The sequence below is a fragment of the Quercus lobata genome, chromosome 10 (assembly GCF_001633185.2).
Source record: "Quercus lobata isolate SW786 chromosome 10, ValleyOak3.0 Primary Assembly, whole genome shotgun sequence".
In the NCBI taxonomy this organism is placed as follows: Eukaryota; Viridiplantae; Streptophyta; class Magnoliopsida; order Fagales; family Fagaceae; genus Quercus; species Quercus lobata.
Genome location: NC_044913.1, coordinates 27,628,369 through 27,642,680, shown reverse-complemented (window position 1 = coordinate 27,642,680; position 14,312 = coordinate 27,628,369). Strand labels below are relative to the sequence as shown.

Genomic DNA, 14,312 nt, shown 5'->3' with positions numbered 1-14,312 from the left:
TATGGAGCAGGGCATTGTTCTTGCTAAGGAGTTGGGATTAAATCAAATCATCTTGGAAGGAGATTCAATGCAAACTGTTCAAGCAATCTGTAGCAAAGATGTGTGGGGAGGTGCAGGCCATATAATTCATGGCATTTTGGAAGGAATGAATGGCTTTAATTATGCAGAAGCCAGATACATTTGCAAGAATAGCAACAAAATAGCCCATGAGCTAGCTCAACAGGCCAGAAGATCAGGAGAGGAATGTAAGTGGATTGGTGTGGTCCCGAGAATCTAGCAAGTTTGTGTAGGCTAGATGGGATCTAATGTTTTATGTTTGTCTTTCTTTCCTTTTCTTTTGGCTTTGCTGTCTGTGGTCTCTGTTGGTGCTTTGTCCTGCTATTGTCTTGTGGTGTTTCTGCTCTGTACCTATTTCTGTCTTTGATTAATGAAAATTTCAGTTTCAAAAAAAAAAAAGAACACACTGCATCCCCGTCAACAAATGGCCACTATGTCTGAGTCCACCATTGTTCTTTTCTTTGAAGTATACATCCAAGAACTTCCTTAAAGTTTGCAGAGTCAACAAGGTATCCGAACCAGGCTGGTGACTCTTCCCAGCCACGCGTTCCACTCCCAATCTGTTAGCTACCGTCTCTAAACCCCAAAAAAGGCCATCACAGAACTTCATCATATGCTTCAAGTCGAAAAGACTTTTCCCCAATAAGCACTGCACCAGGTTCATATATCCCACCAGATCATATGGTAGTGATTGTCGGATCAAGATTTTCATCAAGTGGGCAATGTCATAGGCACCATGAAAGGTAACCCAAGCGAAAGCAGAGTGATTGCCTAACAACCCAGATTTCAACATCAACGCTGCAAAGTCAGCAGAGTCAACACCCTCCTTCAATTTCTTGTCGAAATTGATTCCCTGGCTTTTGAGTAACTCGATTGATTCTGTGTTCTGGATGTCATTATAGACATCAAAATCTCTAAAGTTAAACTCCCAAGCGTATTGATACTTGGTGCCGAAATTGGGCAATGATCCTTTGTCGTAACAGAGTGCCAAACCCAACTGAATAATTTTGGTAGCATTGACATTATCTCTGATAATATTGTAGTTCAAGAAAGAAGGTAGTTTTCCAAGCTCTCGCTTGTCAATGTTCATTGGGCTGAAAACAACAACTGGGAATTCAGTGTCGAAAGCCACCATTCTGTGAGTCATCCCTGCAACTTTGATGAGATCAAACTCCTTTAAAAGATTGTGTTTCCACACCTGTCTTACCACAATCAGAGGAAGAGAGACACCATCCATACTGTATTTTGATATCAAAATTTCTCAAGACTCAGAGCAAGAAAGAATCGAAATTGTGCAAACAATTTATTTGCGCTTATTTATAAGCACAATTGAAGAATGGCTGTGTTGTGAAGCGCTTGTTTTACGAATAGGAATAGGAATAGGAAATTTGAATAAGGCGGTGGTTCAAATTTGGGCTGTGATCGTTGGGCTGGTGTTTGGCTTTGCTAGAGACAATTTCTATTCCCAGATGTGCCATCTTGATCTTCCAAAACAATCTCACAAGTCACAAGTCACACCGCATCCCCTAAAATCAAAATCCAAAACAACAAACGCTATGAGCAAAGTTTTGTTTCTTTCTCCCTAATTCCCTCTAATTCTAATTTGCACGTTTATCTATGTTAGGCCTAGGTCAGTTTGGTTCGTCGGATTTAATTTAAGGACTAAAGTATGGATTTCCTTTTTCTGTTCGGAAAAGGAATTAATAATTTTATTTTTTACAAAGGGATTACTTCTTTATTTTGAAGTGTTAAAAAAAATGTGAATGGTCCAAATTATATATAATTCCCAAAAAAATTAATTTAAAAAAAAAAAAAGGGAGAGAAGAAAAGGGGAACTTTTTTTTTTTTTTTTTTTGGGCTTGGTTTCATTTGATTAATAAAACATAAATAATAATATATTTTTCAACATAAATTAAATTCAATGTAGTTATCTAATTACAATTAGCTCAATTGATGAAGCTTTTTGTCGTTGAATAAGAGATAAATTGTTGTCTTAGCCTGCTAATAAGAGAAATCATCAAGGAGTGGACACAATAGATTTAAAATATATATATATATATATATATATTAATCATTAGTCAAATATGCAATATTTTGGAGTAAATTGCAAAGTACACCTTGAAGTTTGGTTCCATTAATAAAAACACACACTCGGTTAGTTTTGGCTATTAAGTGACACATCATCATGTTGATGTGTATTTTTTTCCCAAATTAGCCCAAACAACGTAATTTCACTTAATTGTCAATTACACACACTCCTTTGGATACATTAGGTTAAAGATATTTTATAGTCCAACAACCCAAAGTTATGCTTAACCTTCACTAACATAATGTACCCACAATTATATTGAAATATTCAAAGGTGTGGATGAGTTCAAATCCTATTTACACACAAAAAATCAATTGTTGTCTTAGCCTGCTGATAAGAGAAATGATCAAGGAAGGGACACAATAGATTTAAATTCTGTTGCATCTATACTTTTGTTTATCATTAGTCAAATATGCAATTTTTGGTGGTAAATTGCAAAGTACACAATGAAGTTTATGATTGCTTAGATTTTATATCCTAAAGTTTGGTTTTGTTAGTAAAAACACACTCAATTAGTTTGGCTTTTAAGTGACACATCATCGTGTTGATGTGTTTTTTTTTTACCAAATCAGCCCCAAACAATGTGTTATGGTACTTTTTTTTTACACCTAATTTTATTTAAGTACCACCTATTTATTTTCAAATACCACTAATAAGTTATTAGGTTTTCCCAAATATTTTTTGCTCTATTATTATGTTAATCACAAATATTTCATATCTTATTATCTAAATTGGGTCATGATATAAACTATCACAAAAAGCCCAAAAAACTTATATTTTATCCAATTTTATTATCATTATTTTGCTAAGCTCAAAACCGGCCCTATGAGCCCAATACACACATCCTATTCTATTTAAAGCCCAATAATACTTATACTTGGCAATATTTGAAAAGCCCATGATTCAAGTCCATGGCAAAATAATTTTATCAATAAAATTCAAATCCATAATCAAAACTCATGATTTAAACCCATGGCAATTTTACCAATAGAATTCAAATCCATAATCAAAGCCCATGGTTTAAACCTATGACAATTTATTTATCCAAAGCCCAATTCTCATTGGTAATATCAAAACCCAATTCTCGCTGGCAATATTTAAAACCCAAATTTCATTGGCCACATCAAAACCCAATTCTCATTGGCAACATCAAAACCCAGTTCTCGCTGGCAATATTTAAAACTCAATTCTCATTGGCAATATCAAAGCCCAATTCTTATTGGCAATATCAAAGCCCAATTCTTATTGGCAATATCAGAAGCCCAACTTACGTTGGCACTATTAAAAGCCCAAGCTAACTACTTGACACTATTTTATCAAAAGCCCAAGGTTATTAATATTTTGGCAAAATACTATATCATAATTATTTCACTTAAAAGTCCAATAATGAACAATACTTTAGATTTTTAAACCTATTACTATAATATTACAAACTAATGGAATTTATAAATTATTTATTCTCAAAACCCATGGCAATCATCTTATAAAAGCTCATGGAAAGTTATGATTATTTATCTTAGACCCATAACATTTATTTATTTCATATCATATTATAAACCCATGTTCACTATCTATCTTACATCACAACATTCATAATATTTATTTCCAAAACTCATGACAATTATTCACCTTACAAGCATATTATGATAAAAAAAAAAAAAACCATGAGAATATCACATTATTCCATTGTAGTGGTTGTTACCATATTTTATTTGAAACCCATGGATATTGCCTCTATTTAAAATCCATGGTAAATATTATTCTCAAAAAATATTGGAGGTCATTATTTAAAAGCCCAAAGAAAATATCATTTACAAAAATAATCCATAGCAAAAATTATGAGAAACTATACGAGTTGTTATTTAAAACCCATGGAAATTAATACCCAATACCTATCATAAATATTTATTAAGGTTCATGGATTCATTTTATTTCTACTAACAACTAAAACCCATGTGGAATAAAAATCTATGGCAATATATGGTAGCTTTGTCCATTTTGTAGGGCTCACAATGAGAAAACAAAAGGATAAGCTCTGATAGGCCAAAATGTATTGGCCCCTTGTGATAAATTAACCAATTAATTAGCCAAGTGAATTAATTAAGCTAATTAACATGTAATACGTGTGGTAGTACAAACAAATCACCAACTAAGTTAGATGCAGTGGAAAGTAAAGTTGACAAGGTGATTTGTTTTCAAATAGGGAAAACCTCTAAGGCAAAAACCCTACCGAGTGATTTTAAGGTCACCACTCCCGAGAATCCACTAATATCACAACAGGCGATTACAAGTAAAGGAATCTCAGTACCTTATACTAACCTACAGTTGAACCCTTACCCCAATACACAATTGGACTTGTACCATAGTGACAATCTCTCCTTTTGAATGTATGGCTCCCAGTACATGATTAACCAATCAATGCATAGATCCAAGTACATGACTAACCACCAACTTGAGAAGGATATTGGCTGCAAAGTTCTTCAGTTCATTAATACGATGAAGACCACGAAACTCCTTGGTTACAAAACCCTACGGCGTACAAAAACAGTAGCTTCTTCAAGAGAAAGATGAACTAGGGAAAATTTATCTCCGGTCACTATTTGCTTGAACAAAACTTTTGTATCAAGTTTCATCAAGTGTGACGGCCCTTAAAATAATCCTTATATATGTTTAAGATTGTAAGAAAAGAAAGTCTAAACAAGTATACACGGATATGTGTGAAATCAGATCTAAAAAATTGATATTCGTAAATCTCGATAGACAGGTTATCTATGGAGCAGCTGTCGAGCATGGGGCTAAACATGCCTTTTAAACCTCAATAGATGCTATCTGTTGAGTGAGCTAATGAATTTTAAAATATAGCACTCCTTCACTTGATTCTTGGACAGATTTGTATGGCTTTAATACTTGGACTTGAACTCTTGTTCCTTGAAGTATTAAATACATCCTAGATCTACCCAATTACAAGTAAATTGCGTTTTGTCAAAGGATTAACTAATTCTAAATGGCATATGTTCCTTACATGATTCACATATGTCCTAACAGGCCCAAGTGGAGAGAACCATCAAGTCAGAGGCTCACCAAAATAGTCAACCCTTATGGCCAAGCCCAACATGAAATCTCAGCCAAAATAGCCAATGTATGCAAACTAACCCCGCTAGAGAATTTCATTCAATTCTGCCTTCCACTGGAGGTCACCTCAAGAAGCAACTAAACTCCCAAACCAAATTAGGAGCTAGCCACCTGTCCCACTTCCAACTCTGACGTGAACAGTACCAGAGGCTGACACCTAAAAGGCTAATGGGCAACAAATACCCTTCTTCCCCAAGTTTTGGTCACAACTCAAGGAAGCCATAACTAAGACCTCCAAGCTCATGAAATCCTCAACCAAATAGTTTATTTTATTACTAAAAATGTATGTAATTGGTTCATGAACCAAGCCCATGAATCCTAAAAGGGAAAATTTGAGAACATGTGGTTTGAAGGGCATAAAGGGATCTCCAGCGGAACCCTCTAAAGTGGACTTAAACTTTGACACCTGGCTTGGGGTGTTAAATCCTACTTCCAAGGGTCCAAATCTCAATTGCAGCACTAGGATTTCTCCTTAATACCTGCCTTAATCCCATTGGCTAAATACAATCTCAAAATTCTTAGCATTTAATGCAAGATTATGCTGATTTTTACCCATGTGTGACATTGCCCAAAGAAGCAGCCCCAAAAGCAAATCTCTCATTTTAGGCCAAATCCTAGGATAATTAAATATGTTGTCCTGCCCCTAATTAATCCTACGTTTTTGGACTTTTGCTAATCAATCCCTTAAGCTTCACTATAAAAGGGAACTACCATCAATTCATGGAGGACAACAAATCTTATCATAAAATTCCTCACCCATCATACTATTTTCAATCCATAAGTCAGTCCCTTAGTTCAGAAACTAGCCTTTAGTCCATAAATGCTCATATACACTTACCCATAAATGTCACATTCCATCTTCTCTAGAAAATCCCAGCACCTTAAAAGTAGACACCAAACCGCTCTGAAATTTTCGATTTTCTTGTCACTTTGCTTGTGGTTCAACTCTCCCCAAGCTCATAAATCATTCCCCTTAGCCCACGTTCACTTAGCCTCACACATTCCCTTTCTTTTTCTGCATATTCACAACCCATAAATGTTTCCTAATCAGTCACAAATAACTCTTTACTCATAAAAGCCTTAGCCTCAACATTAATTCCATCACACCACCACAAGCTTAAATATCCACTCACTTAAAAATAGCCTACACTACACCATTCATGCCCCACATATAGATATTCCAAAAATCTTAGATTAATATGTGCTGCACTGAGCTGGAATCTCTCTCTCTCTCTCTCTCTCTCTCTCTCTCTCTCTCTCTTCATTCCATCCTATTTTTTCCTTTTTTACTTGCAATTATGAAGCCTTTAATCCTTGTTTATTAAGCCTTTTTTCCTCTCTCATAATAACTTGATAATAATAAGGAAAACATATGGTTTTTACCATGTAAATACACTTATTAACCTGTCAGATGTCTACCGTTGGAGGTCTGTCATGTTCACTGCTGAACCATTTTTTCTCTTGTGTACTTGTCATAATGGACCCACTTTTATATTAATTGACTATGGAGGAAATGCATAATTTTTACTATGAAAATATATTTATTAATTTTCCAAGCATTTACCGTTGGATGTTTCTCTTGCTTATCGCTAGACTATTATTTCAGCACTTGTTGTGATGGGCCATCCTATGTGCTATTTTATCTTTGTAGGGGGTATTTTTGGGCCTTATTATAATCTTTGTTGGATGCAACCTAGACCTTGAGCAAAATGGGTCTTTCACACTTCACCGATAGCCTTTGGGCCATGTTCCAAGCCTAAAGTCAAGTCTCAGTCTTGACTCCCCTAACATCATGTGGGCGACAATAAAAAACGCCCCCAACACAATGCAGTTTCACTTAATTGTCAATTACACGCACTTCTTTGGATACATTAGGCTAAAGATATTTTATAGTCCAACAACCCAAAGCTATGCTTAAACTTCACTAACATAATGTAATCACAATTATATTGAAATATTCAAAGGTGTGGAAGTTTTGTTTTCTTCTAAAGAAAAATATGACTTAAAATTTATGATAAACAATGATAGTCACATAGACTATAAGGGGAAATGCATAACCCTATGAAATCTAATAAAGTGCAAGCACTTGAAACAGGCTGAAAATGACCAAAAGAGAAAACTTTTAAGGAAGTGGACATATAAACTAAACGTATATAGAATGACTAGGGTCACAAGTAATTTAGTCCAAGTATATGATAAGGCAAATCGGCTAAGCATGATGACTTTGAATCAGCACAAGCCCAGTTTGATATTTTGGTTATTTCCAAGTTTTTCAATGCTTGTATGTAAATTTAACAATTAGTTAATAAGTGCACAATTTAGGTCTCACCCATTTAACATGTATGCGAATTGAACAATTAGTTAAATGCACAATCTAGGTCTCTCCTAGATTCATGGTCCATTTGAATTGAGGGGGAGAGAGGAAGAGTAGAGTAGATTTGGCCCAAAATTAGTCTATTTTTAGGCAACTCTACTTTACTCTCCTCCACTCCCCTTCCTTTCTCCCTCTATCCAAAAGGGCCCTAAATGAATTGGATGGCTAATGGTCATGAGTACCAAACACAAATTTAAACAGACAACCAGTCTAATTACCACCTACTTTTGACACAAAAATAAAAGTTAAAAGGATTAAAATAATACATTTGAAAAGCTAGGAACAAGATAGTTTTTTTTTTTTTTTTTTTTATTGAGAAGAAGGAACAAGATAGTATTTCAACCTCAATTCAAATACTTCAATTGACAATGTGAAAAAATAACAACTGGAAACAAAACAAAGATAAATAAAAAACAAACTCATAAGCCAATCTAATCCTATCAGATCCTAAAGACAGAGAGCTCATAAATGTTGTGGATAATTCCTATATCACCACCAATAATCCTTAATCACAAAGCTCCCTCTTCCTTCAACCAATAAGCTACTTCTCTAATTCTCTTCACCAAGTTATATTACCTTTCTTGTGGAGTAACCCTTGCGGCATGCAACTGATGCACAACTACCACCATTTCCGGCCCCAACCCCATTATTTTCTCTTCAATCTTCTTATATTTTTTGGTATCAAGCCTTGCCTCTTTCAAAAGGGTACACCAAACAATCTTCATAAATTAAAAAAAAAAGTTGGGAGCAAGATTCCCTTAATAAATTAAATGATTTATAAGTGTAAATTGATTCGATAGAGTGACAATTACAATTCCATAGAAAAAAAAAAATGGAGCTAGATGGTCAAGCTTAAAATCTTTGTTCTTTTCCACAAGAATATATTATTTTTGAAAATATTGGGCTACTGGCAGCCAAATTTCCAATACACCCTAACAAACGGACATGAAGAGATATTTTTGCATATTTTTTATACATTCACGAGGTGGAATGGACTGAATTAAGTCAGTCCAAATTGAACCATTACTGTAGTTTACATCACCAACTTGAAATTATGCCCTATTCACGGGCTCCTTTTTTGACCAGCAACTTGTCTAATCAGAAGGGGACCAATCTTCTACGGGTAGGGCCTGAACTCATTGTCCTCTTTTTTTTTTTTCTTTTTTCTTTTTTTAATGAGCTCATTGTCCTCTTTAACCTTTCGTTTTTCTTTTTGTTATTTTCTTCCCTTCCCGTTTTGTTCTAGGACAAGTATGGACCATCCAAACTCGATTAGGATAAAGTTCCACTAATCTATGCTCCTCCTTTGCTTCCTCAGATTCTTTTCCTTTCGGCTTTTGCTCTAATTTATGGGACTAAAAAGAGGGGTCATGGACTTAATGTCGAATCTTTAACACTTTTAATTCAATCGGGAAAAGTGAGTAGAAAATGAACAAGATTTCTCTCCAAATTAGTTTAAAGTGAAATCATTCAAACTTCTTTTGTACATTTTTACTATGTGTAAATTTTGAAAATCTAACAATTACATTATATATTGTTTATGTTCTTCACATACATGTTAAATTTCATTCAAATCAGATGTTATTTACTATTCAATTAATAAACTTATTTTTTATGTATAATTTTATACTACAAAAAATTAAAATTTAAACATTTGGTTGATAACATAACTATTGATCTTTGATTTTTTTTGAAATTTTGCAAGAATAGAAGATATAATAAGAACATACAATCCAACGGTTAGATTTTCAAAATTCACATCTAATAAAAAAATATAAGAGAAGTTTGAAGGTTTCTATCCAAATTATTTTGGAGAGAAACCTTTTCTGGTACAAAATATTCCATTGTTCCTTATTTAATTTAATAAGCTTATGTATACAACATTTTTCATAATTTTTTTTTTCACAATTATTGACATAACTGAAAATGATATATGAGCTACATGATAGTAATAGTAATATTAATTGCTTCAATCATAACTTGACAACTTAACAAATTATGAAAAAATGTATTAAAAAAAAAACATTATTTTTAATGAGAAATTTTGTTCTTATCATCAATTAGGAATAAGAAAGTGTTGTTTATTTAAATGCCAGTCAAATTCTGAGGAAAATGCTAGTTGTTGGTGTATAGGAAAAAAGAAAAAGAAAAAGGAATATGCTAGTTGTTGGAAACTAGCTTAAAAAAATCAAACAACTAAATAAAAAATAGTTCTTTCTCTCTCCTCTCATCACTTTGTTTTAGTCGCTTTGCTTCTCTCTCAAAGACTCAAACGTCTCACATAACCATAATAGAAAATACAAAAAAAAATCCAATTCTTATTATAACAACAAAGTTGAATCAGAACAAGAAAATAAGGAAAAAAAAAAAAAGAGATAGGCCAATCTGACTTAGTCTGGCGGTGGGGAGGCAAACGAGGTGGTGCTGCATGGTGACTCCATCGACCTTGTCCTTCCAATGACTCAATCTCCACCAACCTTCTCTCAAGGATATGCAGCGGTATGTAGAAAAAAAAAAAAAGGGGCCAATGTGGAGGTCCTGGAGGAGACGAGGTAGAAAAAGAAAAGAAAATAAGAAATCATATGGATGAAAAATAAAATAAAGAATAAGAAATTAAAATTGAGAAATGCTACTATAATATTTTCACTAGATTTTCATAATAAATTTTAAATGAAAGGTTGTTATTGGCTATTATTAGTGAGTAAACAAATAATTTCAATGACGAGTGCAAATTAGGACCAACAAAAACTTATCACATAAAATTTACTATGAAAGTGTTGTGAAAAATATTGTGAATGTAGTATTTTTTTAATTAAAATTAGATGACCTATAGCTCACTACATCTTTATCACACAAGGGCTTCATAGATTTGTTAAAAAAATATTATTAGGAAAAATTTTAAAATTTTACCATTGGAAGATATAAATAATATGGTTATTGAGTATTTGAAAAAAATAGCCATTAGAAATGACCAAAGGAAGATTGAAAAAGCAAACAAAGAAATATTTTTTTAAAAATGAAGAAATAATATTTAATTGGATAGATAAAAGGATAGAATGTTTATTGGAAAGTGTATTTAAAAAAGTAGATAGCTAAAAGGTAAAAATGAACTGTTCACTCTTCAAATAGTACAAAAATTTAAAGAGACTATTGAAGATGCTCTTAAGGAGAAAAATTCATTTGAAGTTGCTACAGTGCTCTCCATGTCAAGAGAGCTACTGTAGCAACTCTAAGAAGAAGAAAAAAATAAGGTAAAGAGGTCGTTGGAGGATTTTTTTTTTTTTTTTTTTTTTTTTTTTGTTGATTTGCTCTCTAAAATGACTTTAGAGAAGCTGTTGGATATGCTCTTATGGGGTAGAGCAAGATGGCCCCATACCAGTACTACTTTTTCCCAACAAAACATCTTCAATAAAAGCTAAAATCTTACTTATTCAATAATTTTTAGGCTGACAAGTGTATATCTTTGATTTATTAGCGTTAAAAATAAAACTAATAAGCTAGCTTTTTGCTTATTAGTTTTGGACTAGCTAATAAGCTAACTTCTCTTTTCATTTGATTCCAAAAAAAAGAAAAAAGTTAAGGTTATTTTTGGTAATAGATTTTATTTTCTATTTTCAAAAACTTGTTTTTGGGAATTAAAAAAAAAAATTCTTATATTTTTTAAATCAAAAAAAAAAGTTTGGTTAGTTGAAATTAAATATATATATATTTGAAGAAAAAAATATAAAATACTGAAATATGTTGTTACTAGGATTCTAACTTTAGTGTTAACTCATTAAATAAGATGGATTTATTAAATCAGACTCATGTTTTCATTGGCTTTGAAAACTAGAAACTGAAAACAACATTTTGCTTGTTTTCAATTTTCTTCACAAATTGAGTTTTAAGAACAATTTTTGTCTTCTATTCATTTTAGGTTGCCAAACAAGTTTTTTAGTCTCAAAAATAGAAAATTGTTTTTGGAAACAAAAAATAAGAGAAAAACACAGTTACCAAACATACCCTAACTTTTTGGCTCTTTGGTAATATTAGGTTGGGATGCACTTATAAGCCAACTTATTACTCTTTTTTTTTAATACTATTTGTGGATCCCACGTGAGTTACTTACTTATTTTATTTAGTTTTTATCTTTTATTTATAGTATTTTCAACAAAAAGCTGGATAAATTATTTCCAAATATATACAATTAAATTTATATAAATTTTTTAAAATCTCTTTTATTTTTCTCATTTTTTAAAGTACAAATATACGTTAACATACTTTTAGCAAACAGTTTTTAACAAAAAATTAAATAAGTTGTTCCGAAATGGACACCAATTTGTTACCATCATTAACATGGGTGTAAATTCTATTGTTTGATAATTTGAAAAATAACAATAGTAACTTTAGTATAAGATCAATAAAGGTAACTGATAGTTATCAACAAAAATAAATAAATAAAGGTAACCGTTAATTCAAAGCAAATTTTTTATAAGTAGAGTATAACCATGTCCGTAGATATAAGCTCCTTTATTTATTTATTTATTTTGGAGCAAAGTCCGTAGATATAAGCTTCTAATCCTAGACAATTAGACTTTAAATTTCCATGCCTAGACAATACTATACACAAAGTATGGTCTATTTTTAGACTTACAAAAAAATTTAAAAAAAGTTTGACCTAAAAATAAATAAGAAAGTTTGTGATTCATTTCTAAATCAAATAAATATTAATATAATACAATACATCATTAAATTAGTTTAATGTATCAGAATGAAATGGGTTCCAATTAACTCAACTAGTAAAATCTTAAATGGTTGAATAAAAGATCTGGGGTTCAATCAAATCCCCGTTTACACCAAAAATCGATTGGTGACTTAATCTGATGACCATCAAGAGCAAATGCCATAAGCTAAAACACTCTTTAAAAAAAAAAAAAAAAATTAAGTGGAAGATAATGCGGTATTTATTTCTGTCTTCAAATTGGCAAACCAATATGTAGACTAGGATTTTCCAAAGACCCATTCAAAAATTGACTCGACTCGTTGGGATTTCAGTGGTTTCGATAGTTGGCAGCGAATTGAAGTCTCCAAATACTTAGGGGCTGTTTGGATTTATGATTTCCATAACTCATAACTCTGTTTACATCACCCGTAACTCAAAATATGTAGGTCCCACAGTTGAGAAGTGTGTTTGGCATCATAACTCAGTTTTTGTTTCCATCACTCAATTCTCTGATTTTTGTGATGAGTTATGGAAACTGAAAACACATTTTAGGTGTTTTCAGTTTCCAAAACTCTGTTTCCAATGACAATTTTGTAATTCTTCATCACAAATGGGTCCCACTGCCAGTGTCCTGTCCCACTAAAAACACTTTTTGCCTTTACTCTCTATTTCTCTATTCTCCGTTTCCTTTCTTCTCTCTATTCTCATTATTTTTCTCTAATCTATCTCTTCTCGTCTGTGGTGACGTTTCAATGGAGTTGGGTATTGATGTGTGGCGTTTCGGTGGTGGAGTTGAATCGGTGGCTGGAGTTGAATCAGTGGCCAGCATTTCGGTGGTAGGTCTCGTCTATGGGTCTGTTTCAGCGAGGGTGGGTCTCGTCTATGGGTTTAGGTTGTGGTCGTGGGTTTCAAATCGGGTTTCAAGTTGTGGGTTTCCGATGGGCGTGGGTCGTGGGTTTGATTATGGTGGTATCTAGTTTGAGATTTGAGAAGTGGGTATGATTGTGGTGGTCACTAGTGTGGGTTTGGTATTTGGTTTGAGATTTTAGAAGTGGGTGTGATTATGGTTTAGCCGTGGATTTGGGGTTTGGTGCGTTGGGTTGATTCAGTGGTTGTTCAGGGGCCGTGGATTATGGTGGTGTCTGTAAGTTTTGGTTTAGCCGGTGATTATGGTGGTGTTTGTAAGTTTTGGTTTGGCCGTGGATTTGGAGTTTGCTTTGACCAAGTTTCAGGTATAGGACCTACAAAAAGTTGAAAATTTTAAGTGATGACAAGTTGAGTGATGTGTGCCAAACAGACTTCGGGCAGGGAGTTGGGGTATTTTAAATGATGAGTAATGAGTGACGAAAATTAAGTAAGAAGTGATGAGTGATAAAAAAAATCCAAAGAGGGCTTTATCCTTTGAGTTTGAGTGTTGGTTTCTTAGACTGGAATATATCCAACGCAACCAAGCCGACCGATAGAGATCTTTTGCATAAACTCATTTTTGAGATAAAATGCATACACCAAAAAAATAATAATAATAAATAATCTTTTGCATAAACTCATTTTTGAGATAAAATGCATATACCAAATAAATAAATAATAATAAATAAATAAACTAAGGGAAAGGAAAAGGACATGTCAACCTTGAGGAATGGTCCCTTCTGCTGCAAATGACAAATCACGCGCGTGCCTTTTGGGTCTGTGAAGTTAGTCCATGCGGCAGGCAAGGCATCGTACTCTAGCGGAAAAAAATAATCAAAATGGGTACCATGGTAATTTTAACAAGTAAATTGTAAAGAATAATTATCATTAATATAATATGCCAATTTCTTTAAATTTAATTAATAATATTTTAAATTTTGTGAATAGAATTTGATTTAAAAGATTATGTTCACATTATTGATATCGCCCAACTATGACGTGTAATTTTTCTATTTTATTTTTTATCATCTATACTTACTATATATAAAAGG

At 32.8% G+C, this 14,312-nt stretch overlaps 1 protein-coding gene across 1 annotated transcript; it reads right to left on the bottom strand.

Annotated features, from left to right (window-relative positions):
• Positions 1-442: 442 nt before the first annotated feature.
• On the bottom strand, positions 443-1,294 carry LOC115964581 (probable CCR4-associated factor 1 homolog 11). Its single transcript, XM_031083863.1, has one exon. The coding sequence runs from the start codon at positions 1,292-1,294 to the stop codon at positions 443-445; it is 852 nt and encodes a 283-aa protein (XP_030939723.1).
• Between the last annotated feature and the right edge of the window lie 13,018 nt (positions 1,295-14,312).

Excerpts from the sequence above, each read along its gene's own strand:
- LOC115964581 (XM_031083863.1), bottom strand. The coding sequence starts at position 1,294 with ATGGATGGTGTCTCTCTTCCTCTGATTGTGGTAAGACAGGTGTGGAAA.